We start from the raw sequence: 24084 nt of genomic DNA, 5'->3' as shown, positions 1-24084 counted from the left end.
CATTTAATTCATGCACGAAAATGCATAAATTATATTATTGAGCTCATCTGACAGCACAAGCACAGCTTGCGGACCACCAAATTAAATTCTTCCAAATAAGCCTCTTTGAAGTTCAAGACAACTTGGGTTGTGCACTTTCTCAAGGCAGTTTGCTCTCTACCTTTTTTAAAACGCGTTTCCACTACTGTAACGTTATACACACGGGTTATTCGTGCCACAGTGCACATATTCAACTAATTGACAATGAAACTATCATCTAGGCTGACTGTTACACTGCGAAATCCACATTGTCACGTAATTGGCACGTGGCATGTGTTATCATTTCCTGGTAATTATATAATTTGGGGGCAAAATCAGCCATCATTATTTCAAGGTATTTTAAACAATTGTGTGTAATTGAAGTGGAATTCCTGGTGAAAAACTACATCACCCATGATTCTACAGAGAAATCTCCACCAATCAGGGCATCGCGTCAAAAAAAATGCACCCAAAGAACACTTTAGCGCCTCCTACACTCTCCCATGAAGCACTGTGGAAAAAAAATATTTATTGTCATATTGCTTCATGGGATTGAAGTTCTTTCCCTCACAAACCTGGGAAGTATGCAGTCATGGACCTTTGTCTTGTCAGATTTTCAAATAAATCAAAGTTTGTAATGTGATGATTTGGTTCATGGCTTTTAACTCCAAAACGTAAACTTTTTAAAAACACCTATGTTGGAAAAAGCAAATTAAAGGACACACCTTTGATATGTCCTGACAAGCAGTAAGCTTGTCAAAAGCTGACATGGGTTCTTAATAGTAACATATAGCTATATGGCACTGCCAAGACGGGTTCCCTCAGGAATTTTTAATTGGTTTGTAGTTCAATTTATGAGTGTGGCAGTGTGTCATTTATGTTGTTGAACGCTTCATGTCTCTCCTGATTGGCTACATCGCTACATTTGAAGTGACAAACAAGGTGTTAGGAGTCTGGCCATGAACACAGCACATTATCTTCAATAGGCAAAGCTACAGAAGACTTCACTCATCACTGTATAAAATATTTAGAGTGGGACTGCCACTCTTTTGTGTCATGACAAAGAGATTGCGAGGGCGATCGTTGACATTTTTAAATGTATACTTTCATAAGAGGGGCATAAAAGCAGCAAAGCCTTTAGTAAATGTGTGTCCTTGAAATTCAAGAGGTACTGTATCCCATTAATGGCCCCTTGTTTCCAGACAGGCCTGCTCATTAGTAACTGAACAGCCTGAATACTCCCTACCTCAGCAAAAATGCATGCGGTGAGTGCCCTTGTCTGCTGAGATAGTGAAGTTTGTTCAATTCTTCAGCTGCACTTCATAGGAGGCAGATAAAGACAATTGATCATGTTACATTATGGTGCAAAAAAAAAAAAGGATGTTGGGTAAACTTCACATCATATAACTGAGGGGTTAGGAACAGCCATTAACTTGAAACCAAATGCAGACAATCCGGTGTTTGGACATACAAAATAAATAAATAAAAATCACTTCTTACCCAAAATATGTATGACATATCAATTTTTAATATACTTTAAAGGCAGCGGTCGAAGCATTTTGTACAACTTCAGTGCAAAACAAATTTGGACTTGGAAAAAACAAACAAAAGTCATCTTGTTGCGTCATCTCGTGCAACTACAGAAAGCAAAAAAGGTTACTGTATTGCAACATATACAAATTAAATATACACGGTCCATGCATTTATGCACAGCCTCTATAGCTAAATTCATGTATGTGAAAGAGAATGAAAGCGTGTGTGTGTGTGTGTGTGTGTGTGTGTGTAATCTGAGTGTGGCTCAAGCCATAAGTGCGTCACAGTCCAGGTTTGGAGTTGATGTCCAACTTTCACAAACGACAGTTTTCCTCTCAGCCCGATTTGAAGAGTAGAATGGCTACTTGACCCAAGTAAAAGTAGATGAAATGCTTCGTTTCATGCGTCACGTAACTGCCAAAGTTCCGTCCCACAATACAATGCCATGTTGGATTATACTTCTTATCAAACTCCTGTTGAAAAGCAAGAACAGTAATGTACACTTTAGTAAGACCAACAGAATTTTATATTCTGGAAAAGTGGTTCTCAATCACGGGCCCCAAGGTTACTTAAAATGATAGACAAAACAAGCATGAAAATAAGCTAAAACAACTAAAAATCAAGGTATTTCTTCTTAATTTTAACAACAAATATACATCTTTCTATTATTGTTGTGGCCTTCAAGTAAAAAATGTTGAGATCCACTGATCCCTCGAAGAGGTCTCCAAATTTGCTCAGACCTATAACATGTATGTCTTTACATACTTTATAGTGCTTATATTGCAAATCCATTAAAATAATCATTAATAATGTACATACACTTGTCATTCAAATTTAATTTGACAATACATTTTAATGTGAGGGGCGTTTAAACATTTAGCTGAACATTAGCTTCAAAGTTTTGAAGTGCATTAGCTAGTTTTAACTTATGTTGATGTATACAAATAATATGAGACCAAACAATAACTGAGCCCTGCTTTACTGACTATTTCTAAGAAGCAAGACAGAATAGGAAACGAAATCTTAAAGATAACATATTTTTGATGAAGTCTGTGGAGGTGTCAATCATAAACGTTCTGTGGATGACCTTTTTGATATATGCAGCAATGTCTTTCTCAATATTGTACTTCTCCATGGCCTGTGTGGCACAATCCACTGCGTCCTGCTGCATGTCCTCAGACATATCAGCGTTCTTTATTACTGCCTTCCTGTCAGTCATGATGGCTGTGAATATGAAGAAAGAGAAAACGCAGAGGAGATTCACTGACCATCTCTTATAAAGTCAGAAGAACAAGGAAGAACCTGGACCATCAAGCTGAGTTAGCCTTTTAAAATCAAAAGCTTTCTCGTTTAACAGTGCCACTACCATCATCAAACAGAATTGGGGAAAAAAAAGGTTTCCCGAACACCTTTTTTTTGTCAGCCATGTGTCAGACAAACAGATAGTCCCGCCCCTCAACTGGTTTAGCCAATGCTGTGGTTTCAGGATGTCAACAAATCTTAAAGGGCTAGTTCACCCAAAAATAAAAAATGTGTCATAATTTACTCTCCCTCATGTTGTTCCAAACCTGTATGAGTTTCTTTCTTCTATTGAACACAAAATAAGACATTTTGAAGAATGTTGGTAACCAGACAGTTGACGGTAGTCATTGACTTCAATAGTATTTTTTTTCCTACAATGAAAGTCAATGTCTACCTTCAACGGTTTGATTACCAACATTCTTCAAAATATCTTCTTTTATGTTCAACAGAAGAAAGAAACTCATACAGGTTTGGAACAACATGAGGAAGAGTAAATATGACAATTTTCATTTTTGGGTGAACATAATGCTGTCATAACCTACCAAAGGCTTACTTATAGTTTAAGTTTATTACACAATACATATAGTTTCAAAGCAGCATACAGAACATGCTCGTTTCAAATCTTACAATTAGGAAGTATTCTGTTATCAACCAGAGATGAGTGTATAATAAATGTTCATATATACAGCAATAATAATACATGTTATGCTCTTAGTTAACGTCATGTATTCAGTTAATCAGACACACAAACGCAATTACAACTTGTGCTCATAATGATTACAAAATAAGGATAAAATACAATACAAGGATAATATTTGACAGTTTAATTTTATTATAGTTGACTGCCTATTAAGTTTTTTAATATCAGAAAATTACTTTGTTTTTTTTTATGTTGTCAAGGACAAACTTGATTACTTGTGTAGACAAACTGAAAAAATAAAGATGATTATTTTTAAAGCTCATAATGTTCGCTTGCATCAAAAGCTCTGCTGTTATTCTTGGCCAAGACAGCAACTTCAAAAATCTGAAATATTTCGCACAAGGCCTTCACTTACAAATAAATGGAAATGGGCCTGGATCACTATAATTGCTTTCCAGTTCTTTTAATGGCAAATACAGATGTAAACGGTCTACCTCTGGGACCTGTCTGAGTTTACGGAGTCATCCATCTTTCCAATCAGCTTATAAAGGAACTAGTGCATCTACTAAAAATGAAAACGTGCAGTCATGATTTGACAAAAAGGAGGCCACCTCAATCAGCTCCCTCAACAAAAGACTCTCAGGCACTCAGTGTTGGGCCCAGGAGAGGGAGGAGGTTGATTAAATCTATTCAGTGAGAAGGACGTATGAGAAAGCACAGATCTGTATCCAGCTCGATTTACTGAAAATAAACTAAACCAAGGCCTAATGCATATGCAACAGAGAGGTCAGTTACATCAGAGATATTTCAAATCATTTGCATTCAGTAAACTGCCATTTAGAATTAGCGATTGGCCGATATTGTTTTTGACTCATGAAGCTAAAGTGTGCAATTTAAGTTTCTCCTATACCTGTCAAAACAAAACTGGCTCAACCAATTACATAAGTTTAGGGTGGGACTATTTGTTTAACTGGCCAATGGCACATGGGGGCGTGTTTAAAAAAAATGTGGCCAGTAACCTATAAGTAGAATTTAAATATTAGTTTCATTTCTGCTTTTTAGACAATAACTAAAAAACAAAACCAATTTGTACATTAGTATTTGTATAATAATAATTATAGCTGAAGTGCGTAATTTAATTTTCTCCTATCCCTGTATAGTATTCAGATAAAACTTAAGAGCCGTTTACACGACACCGTTTTTCAACCAAAAACGGAAATTTTTTATGCGTTTTGGCCACTCATTTATGCAACAACAGCGTTTTGGGGGCATAAAAACGCAAACTTTTGAAAACGGGTTTCAAAGTGCACGTTTTTGAAAACAACACCGGTATCGTCCCCACGTAAACAACGAAAAACACGAATTTGTGAAAACGATGTCAAGCGCATGCACATTATATGTTCATTCGATATGCGCGTATTGTTTCTTTACAAAGTGACATCGCCAACTACTGGCCAGGCAGAATACAGTGATCGTTTTCGCAGATCTGTGTGAACGGGATAGTTTTGACAACATTGTCGCCAAAGCAAAGGAAAAACTATTCCGTTTTTAGCACATCGTTGCCGTGTAAACGGACCATCAAATCTATTTGTAGGTTAATTTCCCTCAACAGTTTAAACAATGTGTTACTGTCAAAAGTGACTCACCAATCACATAAGTTTGGGCCTTTGGGGCGGGACTATTTGTTTGACTGGCCAATGGCACATGGGAGGCATGTTGGAAAAAAAATCTGCCCATTTGAGTCTCAAGTAACTGATACAATTTTAAAATTAGTTTGATTTCTGCTTATTAAAAAAAAAAAAAATCATCTCACTTGTAATGAGACTTGATACTTTTTGGCAGATCTGATAACCAAAGTAGAATAGAGTGAATTATCTGTAAAAATATCGGCCAAACCGATTATCGGGCTATTAAAACAATAATGTACAAAGGCTGAATGCCCCAAGCAGTTGCATAAGTAACAAGACGCCTGAGTTAAGAATTAAATTTCATTGGGCAGAATGAAAGTGGGGGTAAATTATGCTGCAAAGCACAATTAATAATTCACACAGCACAGGTGTCTGCCTTTGATAAGGTCATGTAGAGGGAATCACAGAGGGCTGATGTTTTGTTATATGTTGCAAGCTGTAGCTATTTTTTTTTTCACGGCGAATTGGAGTAACTTTCACCTAAGTGCTGCCATAAAACAGGCTTTGGCTGGACTCTGGTGCCCACAGATGAGTCCATTAAAGCCATACGGTGGTGATGTGTCCTCAGCATCTGCTCTCATATGATTGGCAGAATTACGTAATATTTTTCTCCAGACGCCGAGCACTTGTAACTTTCATTTCACGCCACCGCCCTAATTATTCTCGATACAAAACAATCTGCGTAACAGTTAGAATTATTTCCTCTCAAAAGCGTCTATGAACTCCGCATCCAACATTAATAATAATCATTTAAAATGCGAACGTAATAGAAATGCTGCAAAGTACAGGTAGCGGCTCGCGCTGCGTCCATGATGCTTCATCTGAATACAGTACTAATTACTAAACTTCCCCACATGCATCTAGATGTTTGAATACATTATTTTTCTCACAAGCTATATGGTCAACACGTCGGATGCATGCATAGTAAATAAATCCACTCTGCTCACCCTCTTTTGATGCTTTTACACTGGAATACTGTTTAGCTCAGGCTTTTTTTGAGCCGCTGCGTTCACGCTCGACTTCACTAACCACTATGTCAGTCGTAAGTAACTCTACCCATGCGGCTGTGCTCGTAACTCACATCCAACTTAGCGTCACTAGACCCGAGGTGACCCCGCCCACCGCACTGCACCGGCTCTCTGATTGGCTCGCGTAGAGCCTCTCCCCGCGTGTTACGAGCGTTTTCCACTCGCTTCTCACTGCCCGCATTTTATTTCATCCCACAATGCACCAGGGCTCCCACATCCTCGGGCCAAAGGTATTGATTCCTGTGAGGTATTATTACTGGATTTACTTACCACACTGTATGAGGTCAAGTTTGTATGTAACTTAGTGGTTACTTAAGTGACGTTCCCTACCTTAAATAGTGTAGACTGTTCACTTTTGGAATTAACCAAGGACAATTTCATCTATGAGTTCACATCATTTACTGCTACATGGGAAGACAAATTTCAAAAATGTTGTTTTTTTAATGTGGCACTAACTTACTTAGATTTACCAATATATATCGGCTGTCGTGTTGCTCTTTAGCTTAGTACTACCATTGAAAAACCCTTATTGGTCCACTACACATACGAATAGAATTTAATTTTTTAAAATTTATTGACAAAAAGGAACTTTACATCTGTATAAATTACCTCAATCTAGTGTGTCAGGCATTTCATAGACACTACATACTACAATGATACTAGAGTTACTGATTCTGCTAAGATAAGTTACTGATTTCTAGAAAAAAATGAAGCACGAGAACAAAACACTTTAATTGAACATTCAATCTTTATTTTAAGAAGGGTTAAAGAGAGAAAAAAAAACACTTCAATTTAGAAATATAAAGTAGTCAATTGTGGGGACAAAGAAACACCACTGCCAACACAGCAAATGCCAACAAATGTTATTTGAAAAGTAATTTTTTGAAACCCTAAATAAACTACAGCATCCCCCTCAAAAAGTGCCTATTATCCCACCCTCCCACTAATTCCCCTCTATTTACCACTCTCCTCATGCCGATTCCATCCAAACTGATCCAGCCTTCTGGTTCCTTGCTCTGCTCCTGTTTATACCGAAAAACTCATCTCACAAAAACAAAAGAGGCACCTGGATCCCTTCTGCGCGCGCATCATTTGGGCTCCACGGAAAAAGAAAAAAATGAATTTGGTTCTAGAGAAGCCAATTACGACGTCAAGTATCCTTTAACTGTGGTTTGGTGGGGGGAATGCGGGGCTGGGGTTGGGATCCTCTCCTATGGTTCCCGCTCCCGGTAAATTGATCCCGCTCCATGTATGTATCCATCCTTATCCTAAGCCTAATTCTGCTCCTGATCCTGAACTGATCCAATGATCCGGCTCCAAGGATCGGGACACAGTGAGCCCCTCCTCCAATCCAAACCTTTAAATACCAGCAAAATCAAAAAGAGGGAGGTAACAAGTTAGAATCACAGCTAAATAAAGAGCTTCTATCATTTAAAGCTTCTATAAATTGATCATAGGAGCGGTATTTTATTTATTTATTTTTCCGTTTTTTTGTGTGTAAATGACAAAAAGGATACCAGACTATGTTATGCTCCAGAAGAAATTTAAAGCACCTCCTAAACACATTAAATTGTGCTTATTTAATTGAAAAAACGAGCAAAACTAACCTAAAACAGACACTTTCTCTTGACAAATACACAATTTACATGAGAACAACTGCACATGGCAAGCCTTTATCTTGTCTAGTGATAAGTCTACATAGGAGATCAATAGTGGCCAAATCCCAGTACATTTTGGACAACAGGCAAAAAATGTTTTTGGATTTAAAAACGAAACACCCCCCCAAAAAAACAATGCTGTCTTAATGTACGCACAAGCATTGCAACATCCAGACAGTACACATGCATGCTTAGCAGCAATGACCAGTAAGAAAAGGTAAATTAAATGGGGAAGGGGAGTGTCGTGAAGAGAGGAAGAATGGCAAAGCAAAACTAATGTGTTACTGAACTAAGACAGTCCAGGGTACTGGAAGTCTGTTGAAAAACAACAACTGCCTTTTTGAAGGTGACTAAAGCCGCTTGCCGTCATACCATTGCCTCCTTAAATGAAATGCCTGCTCCTCCTCCTCCAAATATCCTAATATGAATGAACTGTGCTTCAAAATCCTTTATTCCAAAGCTTTCTTTAATCCTGCTCTTCTGTTGTCTATAGAAAGACATGGAAAGGTAAAAGTAGAACAGTTTTCCAACACAATACTCCCACCCCAGATAAAGCCAACAATGAAGTATTGTTAACAAAATAAAACAGTAGCAATTAATCCATCCCAAATACAACTATTTAAAGCATTTCAACATTTCCCTTGTGTCAAATATAGTACAAGGGATGAGTATGAAGATCCAGTTAAAATGGGAATGCAAGACAAACAAACAACGGGGTCATGGGATAGGAGACGACAACAACAAAAAAAGATTGACAGGGGAGGAAAAGAGAGAAAGGGGAACATCCACTTAGCTACATGTAGCTGTCATTAGCAGAATGACAGTCAAGTAATAAAAAAAAATAAAAAAAAGCTAACAAACCAAAGATGAGAGATAGCAAACTGGGGGAAATGAAGAGACGAAACGAGTCAAAAGAGCAATGAAGTACAACAGTGGGTCCAATAGAGGGCGACACAGGGTGTATATGATTGTGGCCAGCCAACTAGCTGCAATGTGGATGTTTAGGTGCGGGAACGGGAGCGGCTGTGGCGGGGCGAGTAACGTGGTGATCCTCGGCTGCGGCGTGGAGAGTAGCTGCGACTGCGGCTGTTGCTCCTGCTGCGACTCCTGCTGCGGCTGCGTGAGCGCGAGCGCCCATAACTGGGGCTGCGCGGGCCATCCACCTTTACACGGATGTAAGCCGTCTCCCCCTGAGGAACACATAACGCAACACTTTCTAAAGACGAACTACCAGATGTTAGGTTACTCCTAATTCATGGCTCAATCTAAGATAGATTCGTTTTTTTTTTTTAGTTTTTTTCAGATTTAGCGCAACATCAAATTACAGTTCCTTCTATATGTGGCCACTGACAAAATCACTTACATTCAAAAGATCCATTCCATGGATCCTCCTAGTCCATGTGGCTCCATCATGGGTCTCTGACATCAAGCTTACCTTGATGTTCCCAAATCCTTAAGCTATGCCCTGTCCTGTCCTGTCCTGTCCAATGGCGGTCTGTGTTTACAAACTCACACCTACCTCATGTGACCGGAACTTAGTGTTATCCAGCTTTCGAACGGCGTAGGTCATGTCTTCTTTGCGCACAAACTCCACAACGCCGGTGCCATCTCGGAAAACGTCAGCATAACATACATCACCTGCTTCACGCATGTGATCCTTAAGGTCCTGCCAGCTGCCACTTGGAGGAAGTCCTGGAAAAAAAAAAGACAATCGTAACCATTAAGTAGGTAGATCTTTCTTTTTATGAACAGCTCAAGAATCATAACGCAAGTAACTGCCTTCAGTAATGAAAGGGAATCGTTTAGAATAAACCAGTTTGAGGAAGTAGGACAGGAAATGCTTGTTCCTGTGCACCTGGGTTTGTTTGACTGCACTGTTCAGTTCTTTATGGATGTGAATGCTGTTTATTGGTCAACCGAAATGGATTTTTACCCAATTCCAATATCTTACAGGTCTATATCAGCTTTATATCGGTTCTTTATTATGTTGCACTATTTCATTTAAAGATAGTAGCAATTTCTGAAACTACATTTATATTAATTTGACATAATATTTCATAAAAATCATTACAAATAAATCATTTGAAAATCTGTTGAAATAAAAAAATTGATAAAAATAAATACAAAATTCCCAAGATTTCTTAAATCCCAGAATCGATCTTTTAGTCTATGCTGTTTTCAGTGGATGAATGAACAAAACATTGTAGCATCCAATAAATCGCAATACGCTTTATGCTGTTACTTTTGATATGAAACAAAGTCACAGTGTTCACATTTGGTCCATTTTATTATGAAATTCAAACAATAAATACCGTTTTGGCGCTCTTTAATGTGGCGTCATGCTGTAGCGCCTCAGTTCAAGCGAAGCGGCAGCGTGGAGCGCACGTGAACTGATCATCTCTTCAGCTTTACTACTAGTTACAGCACGAAACAAACATGAATGAACATCAGAAGGTTGTTGAAATGTTGAAAGATACAGTACAACTTACCGAAATCTGTATCACGTCACAGCCACCATTTAAATGTTTAAATATCAAAAGACGAATTGGAGTAGAAATATAATTATGTAATTATATAGTTAGTATTATAACTATTATTATAAAAACTTCCTTGTTTGTAATTTAAGTGTTTGCATACAAATCAGTTCATTTTAACCTTCAATATTCTAGTAATGTAGTATCAACTGACTGTTTACAACATTACAGATTTTCTTCCCTTTTCCCTTGAGAAGATTTACTATGTACTGTACCTGATATATATCCAAAATCAAAATTCGAAATCGAACTGTGGAATGCGTGTCGAAACCCAGCCCTAGTAAACACTGTAACCAAAAGTGCAGTAATCTGGTGTGCACTAGGGATGTGCCAGTGCTTTATATTTTTACATTTAAATTACTGTCATGTTAATGTTACATCTTGAAATTAACATATTTTGTAAAGTGTATATCTGCAGCGGAAAATCATTTAATTTTCCCTCAAGTTGCCAAATTTCCATTTAAAACGGTAATGAAATTAGTCGTGTGCACTGGGAATTGTATTTTCTCAAAGATCAGGTAAAAGTAATTTTAAATACAGTACACAGTAAATATGACATAGCAGAAAACTAGATGTAGCACAGCATAGTTTCAAATCAAAGATTTAAAGTCGCTTGCTCTTGCATCTCCAGTGACAGCCGAACTCTCCTGTCTGCATCCGATTCACACGGATTGAATCCTCCACACAAACAGACCAAGTACACAGAGTTCACACAGGCTATGCACACAAGAAGATCTATCAGCGGGATTCACAGAGGTTCGTGAGGCTCATGGCATTACATTTTTCAAAAATTTGTTTAAAATTCTCACAGTATGTGAAAAAACATTTGTCTTTCAGTTATTACACAGAACTGTTAAACTAAGACGGTAAACTAATGAAGTTGGAGAATGGGAGCTCACGTAAATCTGGGCTGTCAAATTAAAAGTCAAGGCCAAACATGAGAAACAATCTTGCCAATATTTCAATTGAACACTGGCACTGTTTTATATACCAGTCTGCTTTAAAAACTGAAATCCTGTACGACTTGCTGCCGATTTGAATCGAATCGTACTAAACCATGGAAGTAAACCACTATCGATGACGTATGATTTCATAAACCTGTGTGTTCTGTCACTCACTTTCCTGAAAAGCGGGACTGGCGCACTTCAAGCAAAGAGAATGTATATCTAATTTCTGCTCACCTTGAGTGTTGTTTATAACATCTGCAGTACATACAGTTGTGGTCAGAATTAATGACACCCCTGGCAAATATGACACATTATGTTTTTCTCCAAAACATTTATTATAAATAATTCTATAATTTGTTCGTTCATGGCACAATGCTTCTTCTGGTTTCCACATCAGCGTTGTTTCTCGCTGCGATGTTATTAATTCTACTGTGTAGTAACGCTGTCGCGTGATCGAGATCGGCCCGTGAGTAAACCGGCTCTGAGTTTGCGATGCGCTGTATAGGTCCACACTGCGCAGCTCAAACGAGTAGCACAGTTTCGTTTCACTTTTGTTTTGATTGTCGTTTTGTGTTTCTCATATGCAACATAAAAGGCAGCTCTTAACAGTTGGTCAATGCTAGTGCGAACTCTTAACAAAATTTTGTCACGCCGCTAGGAAAAAAGGTCTCAAATCATGATCATTTATTCGCAGTCTGGAGCCCTGTGTGAAGTACAGAAGGTGCGAGCAATCAAACTCAAGTTCGGACCAAGCGATCGAACCAAGTGTGAAAGCAGCACCCTATGTCACATGACAAAGATGTACTGCCCATTCCCTCACCTGACACTATGACCCTGTACTCCGAACGCCTGGATGGAGGGCCATATCTGCCTCTGGGAGCTCCAACGCCACCACCACCACCACCTCCACCTCTTCCACCTCCCCTGCCACTTCTTGGGAACTCCACTCGAAGACGATAGCCGTCATAGTCATAGCCATCTCGTCCATAAACAGCATCCTCTGCATCTCTGCAGACATAAAAGAAAAAATCAGTGGACAGAAAAATTATGCACAAATAATCCTCATGGTTCTCACGCAAGAAGATCGTTTGCGCATGCGCAGAAATACTCACAGGATCAAAACATGTTGGCATGTTTGGAAAAGGTATTTCAGGCAAAATTCTGAGCATTTCTACAGAGCACTTCTAAGTACACTGAATATTTGAGAGTTTTGCATACCTCTCAGAATTATGGTTGAGCTGATATAGATCCATTATTTAACCCTCCCTCCATCCATCCATAATACGTTAACGTTACTTCCCGTGTTATGACCTGACTGACAAGTTCGCGTGCTTTAAAAGAGTCCTTTATTTAGAGGACCTTGAAGTTTAAATTCGTTAAAACACGAATTTAAAGCATATGATGTGTTAAGCGACAGCATCGTCTTGTATTGTTGTTGCCAAATTCATAAACATGCAGATTCAGGGCAAGCTGGGTTTGCGTGTTTAACGTTAACATTACCTCGGGTCCTCGAACTCCACGAATGCAAACGGTGGACCTCCTCTTCTGTTTTTAAGATCGATATCCCTAATGGCTCCGTATTTATAAAACACATCCTCTACGTCCTTGGTGCGAATATCGGGGGGTAAATTACCCACGTAAATCCGACAGTCGTTGTTCCCTGCAGGCCCTCGAATTACACCGCCAGACATCTTTAGGCAGAAGTTACGCCAACGACGTAGATAATTTGTCCGTCAGTGATATGAAAGAAATCCGTTAGCGCTGCTGGATCTAAATAAATTCACAAACTAAAGTGCCAGATTATCTTCAAAACTATTATTTTCCAAGTATAAAAAAACAATAAGATCCCTAACAATATGGCGACGTCCCTTCATTCACCACACGCTCGCGACTGCGCGGAGGGGGAGGGGCGACGCCGCGCGGAAGGATAAAAGCGCTTGGCAGTAATTCGGCTGCTTTTAAAAGTGCAGATTATTTTACATTGCATTTGCAAAGAGCGAATTTGATCGACTTCACAATTGGTATATCTGCATCAATTTTATCCGAGTTTATAAACCCGTGCTTACTTACCTAAGGTTGGAACCCCATGTGTGGCGCATGTAACGTTATGTAAGGATAAAACTGCTCAACATCCTTGGTATGAATCTAGCTAGATACGGCCATTCTATCATTTTGTATGATGAACAGCTTTATTTTTGGACACCATCATGAGAATATTCTGGCAACATATTAAAACACGCCAATTTCTCATTGTCATATTTGCTGCTTCTTTATTATCTAGTTCAGGGGGTTTCAAATTTTTAGATGCCAGGGACCCCCAAATATGATCATCCTAAAGCGAGGGACCGCAATCCTAAAATTTAAAAGGCAGCTATACATTTTCATGTTAAAAGACCCAATTTAGGCCAATTTTATTTGGTGTTCTATATTACACCAATTTAACATGCTATTTGTAAAATATTTTGTTTCTATTGATTTACTTTTTCTACTCACTATAGTACTGTTAAATTAATTTTAATGTCATTTTTATTAATTTATTCTTTTAAAATCTAATTATGTATTTAGTTTGAAGGGGGTGGATTTACAACCCCGCTTATATAATGAGTTGGAAATCATAGTTTTCTTAAAACCAATGTCCCTATTCTGGTATTTACACTGAACAAAATTATAAACGCAACATTTTTTGTTTTTGCCCCTATTTTTCATGAGCTGGGGCCTGTTTCAGAAAGGAGGTTAAGTGAAAACTCTGAGTATGTTAACCCTGAAATGAGGGAAACTCTGAGTTTTCTGTTTCAGAATGGGAGGTATGTTAAACCTGAGAAAGCAGAGTAAGTCAAGCCCGTTTCTGAAAGAGAGGTAACTTATACTCAGAGTCAGTTACCATGGTAACTTACTCTGTGAACTTAACCTGGTCGGGAGCAGGTTTTCTTGGGTAAACCCAGAGTTTCTTTCGGTCTCCTCCCCTTTTTTAAAGTGGAAGTGGTGTTTAAACACCTCATTCATTCTTTCTGTACATTTTTATTAATATTTTTTTTTTTTTTTTTTTTTTTAATAAGATGAAGTCTATAGAACTCCTTAACTGGCAACTGAAAATACAGTAGTAGATTAGAGTTACAGAATGTAGTTCTAAACAAATTCTACAGAATTAAACTGTGGCATTTACTGGAAATCACTGAACTGTTCATCTGTGCACCAGAAGTTGATGGACCGTCCTGCTGTTCTTCCACACTCAGGGGGCGGGGGGAGAGATAAGAATACCCGTTTATACTTAGATTCTATAGGCTACTCCACATAAAAATGTGAAAAAATCTGAATGTGTAGATTGTTTGATGTGTAGACACATAATGTTAACATTACCTCTGTAGGCCTCTCTGTGGCAGCAGAAACTCTTTATCCCCATGTGATGAGCATTTGGTTGAGTGCACTTTATAACACTATTTGTCATAATTTCTGGTGTATTGAGTCAGTGACTTACAACTGCCTGGGCTTCTGTTGGGACAGGAGGCTCCAAAAGACAGATATTACCATCAGAATCTATTGGGACCAACAAAAATCCTAACCCAAAGTAAAATAAATGGAAATATAAAAAATAGCCTATATAAAAAATAACACATATGTAAACCTTTTACATTTTATGAAGGCCCTTGGATCTTCGGGAGTGACTGGCTCTGAAGTCCGTCCAGGAATTCCCTCAGCCAAAAATGCTGCTGCGCTGCTAGACACTGGATGCTATTTAGTTATTTAATATGTCAAATGTTTGTAAAGTCAGGTAGCCTACACCCATGATATGCTCAAGCCTTACTTGACTGAATTATGTTTTTATATTTAATTTTCAGCTGCTGCCATGTTATTTTAATGCCTGCAGGATTGCACCTACATGCAAATTAAAATTAGGTTGAATAACATACTGTTCTTCCAGTTTCACCTCTGGTATTATAACAGTTGGGTAAGTTACTTGTATTACTAACTGTGACAACAAATGACATCTTCAACAGTGTAATTAGATTAATATAATAATGACTATCTATAGAATTTATTGGTCTACTTATTACTAATTACTAAATCCCATGTCAACCTTAAACACTTGAACAATACAAGGAGAGACAAGAAACAGCACTTTTAATGCTTTCAAATAAACAATATACAATTGCATGAATTATTCTTGAATTGACCAAAGTGTGTAGAGGGAGAAGGTTACATTAAAAATATAACTTTTAAAAATGTATTTTAAATAGCCTACACATAATTGTTCTATAGTCTAATACAATTACATCAGATTTAACTTTAAATTACAGAATAATTAAGAGTAATCCCTTTAATTAAATTACAGTATTTAGATTACTTGGTAATTAATTACACCCATCAATGTATAACAGTAATTAAAATGTAAACTTATAAACGAAATAATGTTCGTACTCTCCATATGCTTGCAGAAGCTCATCCAGTTCTGCTGGTGAGAAATATGAAGACCTCTTTTTGTCTGGCGCTGTTGTCATGGTGACTCATAATATCTGTGCTCCATTGATAATGGCTTTTTATAGTTGTGGTGCACACGCTTAACTCAGAGTCAGTCAACTCAGAGTTGATTGAACTAACTAATTTCAGCTGTTCTGTAACCAAAAACTCAGAGTTTCCCATCTCAGGGTAAGTCAACTCAGAGTTCAAGTTTTAACTCAGAGCTGGTTGAACCTCCTTATTGAAACAGGCCCCTGAACTCATGAACTGAACTTAGAAAGATCTAAGACTTTTTCTATGTACACAAAAGGCTCTCAAATATTGTTCACAAATCTGTCTAAATCTGTGTTAGTGAGCACTTCTCCTTTGCCAAGATAATCCATCGACCTCACAGGTGTGGCATATCAAGACGCTGATTAGACAGCATGATTATTGCACAGGTGTGCCTTAGGCTGGCCACAATAAAAGGCCACTCTAAAATGTGCAGTTTTATCACACAGCACAATGCCACAGATGTCGCAAGTTTTGAAGGAGCGTGCAATTGGCATGCTGACTGCAGGAATGTCCACCACAGCAGTTGCCCATGAATTGAATGTTCATTTCTCTACCATAAGCCATCTCCAAAGGCGTTTCAGAGAATTTGGCAGTACATCCAACCGGCCTCACAACCGCAGACCACGTGTTACCACACCAGCCCAGGACCTCCACATCCAGCATCTTCACCTCCAAGATCGTCTGAGACTAGCCACACGGACAGCTGCTGCAACAATCGATTTGCATAACTAAAGAATTTCTGCACAAACTGTCAGAAACCGTCTCAGGGAAGCTCATCTGCATGCTCGTCGTCCTCATAGGGGTCTCGACCTGACTGCAGTTCGTCGTCGTCGTAACCAACTTGATTGGGCAAATGTGACATTCGATGGTATCTGGCACTTTGGAGAGGTGTTCTCTTCACGGATGAATCCCGGTTTTCACTGAACAGGGCAGATGGCAGACAGCATGTATAGCGTTGTGTGGGAGAGTGGTTTGCTGATGTCAACGTTGTGGATCGAGTGGCCCATGGTGGCGGTGGGGTTATGGTATGGGCAGGCGTATGTTATGGACAACGAACACAGGTGCATTTTATTGATGGCATTTTGAATGCAGAGATACCGTGACGAGATCCTGAGGTCCATTGTTGTGCCATTCATCCACGACCAAACCCTTAATGTTGCAACATGATAATGCATGGCCCCATGTTACAAGGATCTGTACACAAGCTGAAAACATCCCAGTTCTTGCATAGCCAGCATACTCACCGGACATGTCATCCATTAAGCATGTTTGGGATGCTCTGGATCGGCATATACAACAGCATGTTCAAGATCCTGCCAATATCCAGAAACTTCGCACAGCCATTGAAGAGGTGTGGACCAACATTCCACAGACATCAACAACCTGATCAACTCTATGCAAAGGAGATGTTACACTGCGTGAGGCAAATGGTGGTGAGACAAATGGTGGTCACACCATATACTAACTGATTTTCTGACCCAGATCATCTTAATGATCTTTTTAGATCATCTAAAAATTAGATGATCAGTAAGTTGTGACATGTTTTTACATTGCTTTAACTCATCAAAATTACTTTCAACTTTAAGTTATACAAGCTTCAACTAAATTTTTAAAGTAAGTTTAATGTAATTTAAATGTCTTAAACAATGCCGCAATTATTATTTTTTTTACAGTGTAGAAGTTATTTTTGTTATGAACGTTGCCCCAAAGAACGTGCCACTCAAGATGAACCCCTTGAAAAACAAACCAGTATATGCCAAATAAACCCTCACAAACAGATCATGATCGAGTGTTACAGTGTTAAAACAAGATATGGACAATACAATATGACGCAACACAATATGCAGATATAAAACAAATTCCTCTCAGACAGATTCAACCATGTCATCCAATCACTGTTCAGTACAGTTGCCTTGCTTTGTAAATTTAAGCAGCATCCATTTTTTTTTTTTCACTCGATGACTGCTAGGCTATTGGTCTAATAAATAAGATTTAAATATACACCACACACACATCATCTTTTAATGACTCAGTGTGTTTTTAAACATGCCACGCAGGTGCAGCCGTTAATATGTGTATATAACACTTGTTTCTCAGTCTCTTTTGGCTTGCTTATCTGCTCGCCTTTGCTTAGCTTCGCTCACAATTTTCAGCAGCGAGAGTACAATAGGTACACACATGGGTAAAAAAAGAGGAATGTAGATGGCGAATTTCTGATCGTCTGGAAAATAAAGAAGATGCAAAAGAGAGGGGTCGAAAAAGGCCCTCTCTGAAGCCAAAATGGCCTCCCTGCTGTACTGGAGCGCAAAAGCCAGGTTCCCAGTCTCTAACTCGGCCACGGCAGACTGGAGCGACGTCACTGCGCTGGAAACCTGCGCAGAAATGATCGCAAAATTGCACATTTTACAATTCCTACTGTTCAGGACAAACGCTACAGTGGAATGATTTCATTATGTGAAGAACTATGAACATCTAGACGGCGCACCTGCTCTGCAATGTTGTCATTGATGACGATGTTTCCGATCTGGTCGAGGAGCTGAGCTAGTGAGGTGATGGTGGTGCTGGCGGTGGCGATGTTCTCCACGCTGCGGCTCCACAGGAGTCGGTCCAGCTCCCAATCCGCCAGTCCAGCGCTGCCGGGACTCTGAAGCACAAAGCCTGTGGGAGGACGAGTGTGCTGCAGCCCCAGCATGAGCCTGAAAAGGGACAGAAGGACAGAAAAAAAATGTAAGTGTAATGCAATACCTTCACATGGCAAACTAGGCATTTTAACATTTGTAAAGTCAAATGGTCAAGCACTAACCGTAACTGTGCCAAGAACACACCCATCACTTTAGCCATATCAATGGTAATATCGACGGGACGTTCAGATTCAGGTCCATACATTTCATTTACATTGTACACCTGAGGACGTAGATGACAGATAGATGATCAACCCTGAAATATAGGCCTGTTCCCAATGTCCAGCACATTTAGACACAATATTTCCAAGAACAACACAATGTTTAAAGTCACCATGTAGTCAAAACTTGTTTTTTTAATGAAACATTGCAGTGTTTTATAATAAAATTATTATCCATGCACATCCTTCTTTAAATTAATGTGCCCTCATGATCCTTAATCAAAGTAACTTCCTCTCCCTCTTGCAGCGACATCTCTTCTCTTCTCTGATAATGTGTTTTACTCGACCAACAGCAAACCACAACCATAAAATCAATTCCCCATGGACAAAATCAAGTCCCACCCTACATTTTTCTTGCTCGAGAAGCTCTTTCCCTCATATATTCACTGTCACAATAGGAAAGAAAAGACTATTGCAACTTCCGTTTCATGCCGACTTTAAATGAATCATGAAATGGAAAATCAAAATGTCCTTGATATTTACACATATAAGAGGTTAATCTACAGTACAAACATACTACAAGTTTCATACCACACAGGTTTTCTACCCTTCTGAAACGTCAAGATTCGAAATGACAATTGTGCTCTACACGGCCCTTAATATGCCTAAATCAAAAGGATGTGTTCGAAACAACTCATGCCTTTTCATTAATCACAAGAGTGTCGACTGGGGATCGTTGTGGTAGCATTGGTTCGTTTTAATCTGACTCTATTCGGCTCTATTACAGCGCTGGCTATCACAAGCATCAAAACACACGTCTCACATGCACCCCAGAAATAAAGAGTTTGTGAAAATAAGAGAAATATTTGAACCATTTTGATGCAAAAACCTCCAGAAACATAAATATATGAAAATGCCTTTCATAACCCCTTGAATTCATGTGGAGAGTACCATGATGCCTCCCCAACGAGGGCTGTGAAAGGCGTTCGAGGGAACCTCCTTTTTGCTGTGATCTCTGATGAAGAGAGGAGAGTGGTGGGCATCGGGCACATACAGCAGGAAGTTCAGGACAGGGTTAGAGGAAGCAGCATTGGAACCTGCGTGAAAGACAAGAACAATTTGTGTAAATGTAAATAAGCATAGAAACTGTCCATTAAGATAATTTCTCATCAATGAAAGGTCAAATCTCACCTAGTCTGGCTTCAACGGGGTTGATAACATGTGACAGGCTGTCTGCACTGAGTGTATAGGCTGACACACTGTTGTCGAAACGAGGGTTCACACCCAGAACCGCATAATACAGAATCTGAAAAGAACAAACATACAAATAGCAGCTGAGAGTTTCAGGTAGGCGGTATGTCCAAAATATTATATCACGAAGTACTGTGATAATATACAAGGTATATATATTATGACAATTATTTTTGCTGGACACTCAAGGAAAGAAAATGTTTATGCATTATGTAAACACAGTTAAGTTAACACCTACTTCTTAATTAAGTGTAAATGAATTGAAATGAAATTAAACCAAATGAAATTCATTTTATTTGAATATTTTTTTATTCTATTTAATTTTGTATCTTATTTCTATGTGTGTGTACGTATGTTGTTCTTTCCCTTCTGTGAACACTGTTTTTAAAAGGTGCTACCATAAATAAAAGCTTTAATGTTTATTTAAAAGTTGATGAAATAAAACAAATATTATTTCATATTTATTCACTAGAAAGGAATGATAAATCTGGCATCAGTGCAAATTTGGTCAAATAATTAAGATTAACATTGTTGAAAGAAGTCTTTTCTACTCACTAAGGCTGCATTTATTCGATCAAAAATACAGTAAGACACAAACGTTCTGAAATATTACAATTTCAAATATCAGTCATTGTTTTTTCTATTTTAACATATTTTAAAACGTCATTTATTCCTGTGATGGTAAAGCTGAATTTTCAGCATCATTACTCCAGTTTTCAGTGTCCTTCAGAAATCATTCTGATATGCTGATTTCTGACTCTAAATGATGACTGGATGAGGATCAGTAAAGCTGTTATAAATATCTTCTGCTATGTATATTTTGTATTACTCCATGTTTATCCATTGTTCAGAAAACACAAGGAAGCTCTAAAAGCTGCAAAAATAAAACCGTTGTGATATAAACAGTAAAGCAAATTCTCTATGGGTTGGAGGTTATACCGTCCCTAACCCTAAAGTCCCACCCAGCCCTCCAGGCAAACAACAAGTACCTGAGAGTCCACTGAAAAGTTGGCTATAGGGGCAAGTTTGTCCAATAAAGGCTGAATGTAGCTATGAAGGGCGCCTTCGATGTCCCAGTGAAGACTGTGCGACTTTGGGTCTGGGTTGAGCAGACTGAATGTGATCTCGTAGCCTAAGAGAAAGCCAAATTAGATTATGAAGCTTATGAAACAAGCCAAACTGAAAGCGAATACTCACCTGGACTAGATTTGATGGCCCTCATGCTGTCTGCCATGCTCTCCTTAGTCACTTTAGGCATTCGGACACGGTCGCTCAGAGCAGCTACAATATCCTGGTGACTGAAGGACATGGTGCTCACTACCTGCTCCACTCGCGGGTCCAGATTTGATAGGACTTCCTTCAGACTCCACGACGTTTTAAAAGGAGCAGAACGCAGCAACGCAGTGCGTCGTTGCCCCACGTACACTTTCACATCCTGAAAGTAGAAGGCCAGAATGAGCTTTGAAGGTGTTTTCTTTGAATAAATACTGTATATAAATGCTCTGAATCTTACCTTTGGTAATAAAGTGGAGGACTCAGGGATCACATACACAACCACAGACCCACAAGAGCTCTCAGTGAGCATGTGTAGGGATAGATCTGCCTCTATGAAGGGAGAAGTAAATGGGATAGAAATTTCAGCAATATATTGAGCAATATAGAATAACAATTAAATTAACCATTGTTTAGAATAACTCAACAAATATTATTATTATTAATAATAATAATAATAATATGTATTACAATTGTTCTTCATTCAGTTGGCATTGCTGAAACAAAATAAAAGCTTACCATTTTTTTTATATTCTGTAATCTGTCAATATATCCTCATTAACATAATAAAATGGTATAATCAAATAGTGATTAAATGTCAGAGATGATAGCCTCATGGGCACCCCCGACATATATATATTTAAAAAAATTATAATAATAATCATGTCCTTGCTACATATATAAAATGTTGAAGTACCACTGTCAATTTTCAAAAAGAATTCTGTCCAATATCCAATGGGAGCTTGTTTCCGCCACGGAATAAATAAATGTAAAAGACAATTATGACGTTTTATCTCACAATTGCGTGTTTACATCTAACAATTCAGACTTTTTTTCTCAGAATTGCAAAATTGCAACTCACAATTGAGTTAAATGTCCAATTCTTTGGGAAAAAAATACTGACAATTCTGAGAGATATAAACTCACAATTCTGAGAAAAAAAGTCAGAATTGTGAAATGGAAACTCGCAACTGCAAGAAAAAAGGTCTCAATTGTGTGATATTCTGTGGCAGAAAGCAAGCTTCCATAATAAACCCCCACACAAAAAGTGTTTATTTGTACACCCCAGAGAAATAACTAGCAACAATAAATCCACTCAACCTGAAGCAGTGGGCTGATTCAAGGCGTCTTCCTCCATTATAGTGGCAGTGCGATATCTGGCTTCATACTTGTACTTCAAACCTGTTTTAGCTGGAGATGAAAAATGCATTTTGGATATCAGAATCTCAGTTCTTTGTGTTTATTGCTTGTTTTATGATGAAACTTCTGAACAGAAACACATCACTTACCATCAATCTGGTGCTCCTTTTCATTGACATGACTGAGTGGAAGCTTTTTCTGCTGTTCTGGGGTCAGTGTTCCCCGAGAGAAGACCACCTCGATATCAACACTTAGCTGGAGCTGTTAAACACACACGTGACATGATGATGTAAAATTTATGAATTTATAGGCCCGGTTTCACAGACAAGTAGATTTTATAAACATGCTTTAAAAAAACATTACTGGTGTGCATCTTGAGACAAAACCAGTGGCACTGACATATTTTAAGCTATATCAGTGCAAGATGATTTCAGTTAAAACAGCTCAAACATGCATTTTAGAAGGCCTTTATTAACCCCCCAGAGCCATGTGGGGCACTTTTATGATGGATGGATGCACTTTTATGGACTTCAAAACATAAACGGCCATTCACTGCCATAAAGCTTGGAAGAACAGGACATTTTTTAATATAACTCCGATTGTATTCGCCTGAAAGACGAATGTCATATAAACCTATGATGCGAGTAAATCATGGGGTAATTCTCATTTTTTGGTGAACTATCCCTTAAAACTCGTCTGCTGATTCTGACTTGAAGAAGGATGCCGTGTCTGTCACCTGGAGGCTGTCGAGTTCGCTGATCTCAGAGAAAGGCAGCCAGGCGCGGTAGGTCTGTGTGGTCTTCCACCATAGCGGGATGCCCACAAGAGTGACCACTGCAGCGATGGCAAGAGCAGCATATCGACCTCGCTGCTTTTCTGGAATAACCAAAAGGAAATACTAGGGAATGATACTAAATAGGGACTGCACATTCAAACTGTGGTAAACACAGGCATGCCATTTTCATTCACAGAAAACATAGCGAGTGACCCAACACTGCCATGTCAACATGAACCAGAGCTTAAAATAACTAAGCTAACGAGACGCTGACATTTGGCTTTAGTGTCATGCACTCATAAATGGAAATTCGTGAGAAAAATACGTGAACACTACAACAGAGAGCAAAATGAGGAAATCGTTTTGAATGAATGCACAAGACTCACCAAGCTGCAGTGCTGCCATTGCTGTGTGTGAAATGACTACCGCATGGCACGCGATTGGTCGATTCTATCCAATCAGACGCTAGAAGGCACTGAGTCTTCCAATCAGAGTTAAAAGGGGCGGGTTTAGTGTAATTTTACTCTCCCTTAAAAAGCCTATTCGTTTTTCTTCCGGTATGCATGCAGTTAATAAATTATGCCACTTTTAGGGTTAGTTCACCCTCAAAATTAAAATTATGTCTTCAGAACCCTCATGTCGTTCTAAACCTGTATAACTTACATTTCTTTCTTCTGCAGAGATCACAAAAGAAGTTATTTTGAAGAATGTTGGTAACCAATATATTTAGGTTACCATCGACTTCCATTGTATGGAAAAAAAACACGGAGGCAAAAATCTATTCTTTAATGTTTAAAACACTGATTTCTGTGATCGTATCATGCGCTGCTGCAGTGATGATAGGCTAAGGTTGGGCTAGGCCCGGAAAGGGAGACAACAGCGCCTCCTACAGTCACAGAATGGAAGTCATAAAAGTTTGAAACAACATGAGGGTCAGTAAATGGTGA

General features: G+C 38.7%; 3 protein-coding genes across 4 annotated transcripts; all 3 read right to left on the bottom strand.

Annotated features, from left to right (window-relative positions):
* Positions 1 to 1524: 1524 nt before the first annotated feature.
* dynll2b (dynein, light chain, LC8-type 2b) lies at positions 1525 to 6256 on the bottom strand. Its single transcript, XM_081391921.1, has 3 exons — positions 6129 to 6256; positions 2639 to 2775; positions 1525 to 2024 (listed from the first exon to the last, which is right to left on the bottom strand). Exons 2-3 carry the CDS (start codon positions 2768 to 2770, stop codon positions 1887 to 1889), a joined length of 270 nt encoding a protein of 89 aa, XP_081248047.1. The 5' UTR covers positions 2771 to 2775; positions 6129 to 6256; the 3' UTR covers positions 1525 to 1886.
* A 684-nt stretch (positions 6257 to 6940) lies between these two features.
* Positions 6941 to 13249, bottom strand: srsf1b (serine and arginine rich splicing factor 1b). Of its 2 annotated transcripts, XR_014031997.1 has the most exons (5): positions 12849 to 13249; positions 12169 to 12356; positions 9387 to 9559; positions 8240 to 9057; positions 6941 to 7566 (listed from the first exon to the last, which is right to left on the bottom strand). XR_014031997.1 is itself a non-coding variant. In XM_081391399.1 (4 exons), the coding sequence occupies exons 1-4, from the start codon at positions 13037 to 13039 to the stop codon at positions 8869 to 8871; spliced, it is 741 nt and encodes a 246-aa protein (XP_081247525.1). In that variant the 5' UTR covers positions 13040 to 13245; the 3' UTR covers positions 6942 to 8868. The 2 variants fall into 2 exon arrangements, 1 of the variants encoding a protein (XP_081247525.1); XM_081391399.1 differs by having other exon boundaries at positions 6942 to 9057; positions 12849 to 13245.
* Positions 13250 to 17461: 4212 nt separating this feature from the next.
* pigs (phosphatidylinositol glycan anchor biosynthesis, class S) lies at positions 17462 to 23604 on the bottom strand. Its single transcript, XM_081390441.1, has 12 exons — positions 23524 to 23604; positions 23099 to 23238; positions 22512 to 22623; positions 22324 to 22413; positions 21464 to 21555; positions 21148 to 21385; positions 20940 to 21082; positions 19891 to 20005; positions 19651 to 19796; positions 18661 to 18761; positions 18343 to 18553; positions 17462 to 18229 (listed from the first exon to the last, which is right to left on the bottom strand). The coding sequence occupies exons 1-12, from the start codon at positions 23540 to 23542 to the stop codon at positions 17951 to 17953; spliced, it is 1686 nt and encodes a 561-aa protein (XP_081246567.1). The 5' UTR covers positions 23543 to 23604; the 3' UTR covers positions 17462 to 17950.
* Positions 23605 to 24084: the final 480 nt, after the last annotated feature.

The sequence above is a fragment of the Scardinius erythrophthalmus genome, assembly GCF_964197995.2.
Source record: "Scardinius erythrophthalmus genome assembly, chromosome: 17".
Classification (NCBI taxonomy): domain Eukaryota; kingdom Metazoa; phylum Chordata; class Actinopteri; order Cypriniformes; family Leuciscidae; genus Scardinius; species Scardinius erythrophthalmus.
This window is presented reverse-complemented; position numbering and strand designations above follow the sequence as displayed.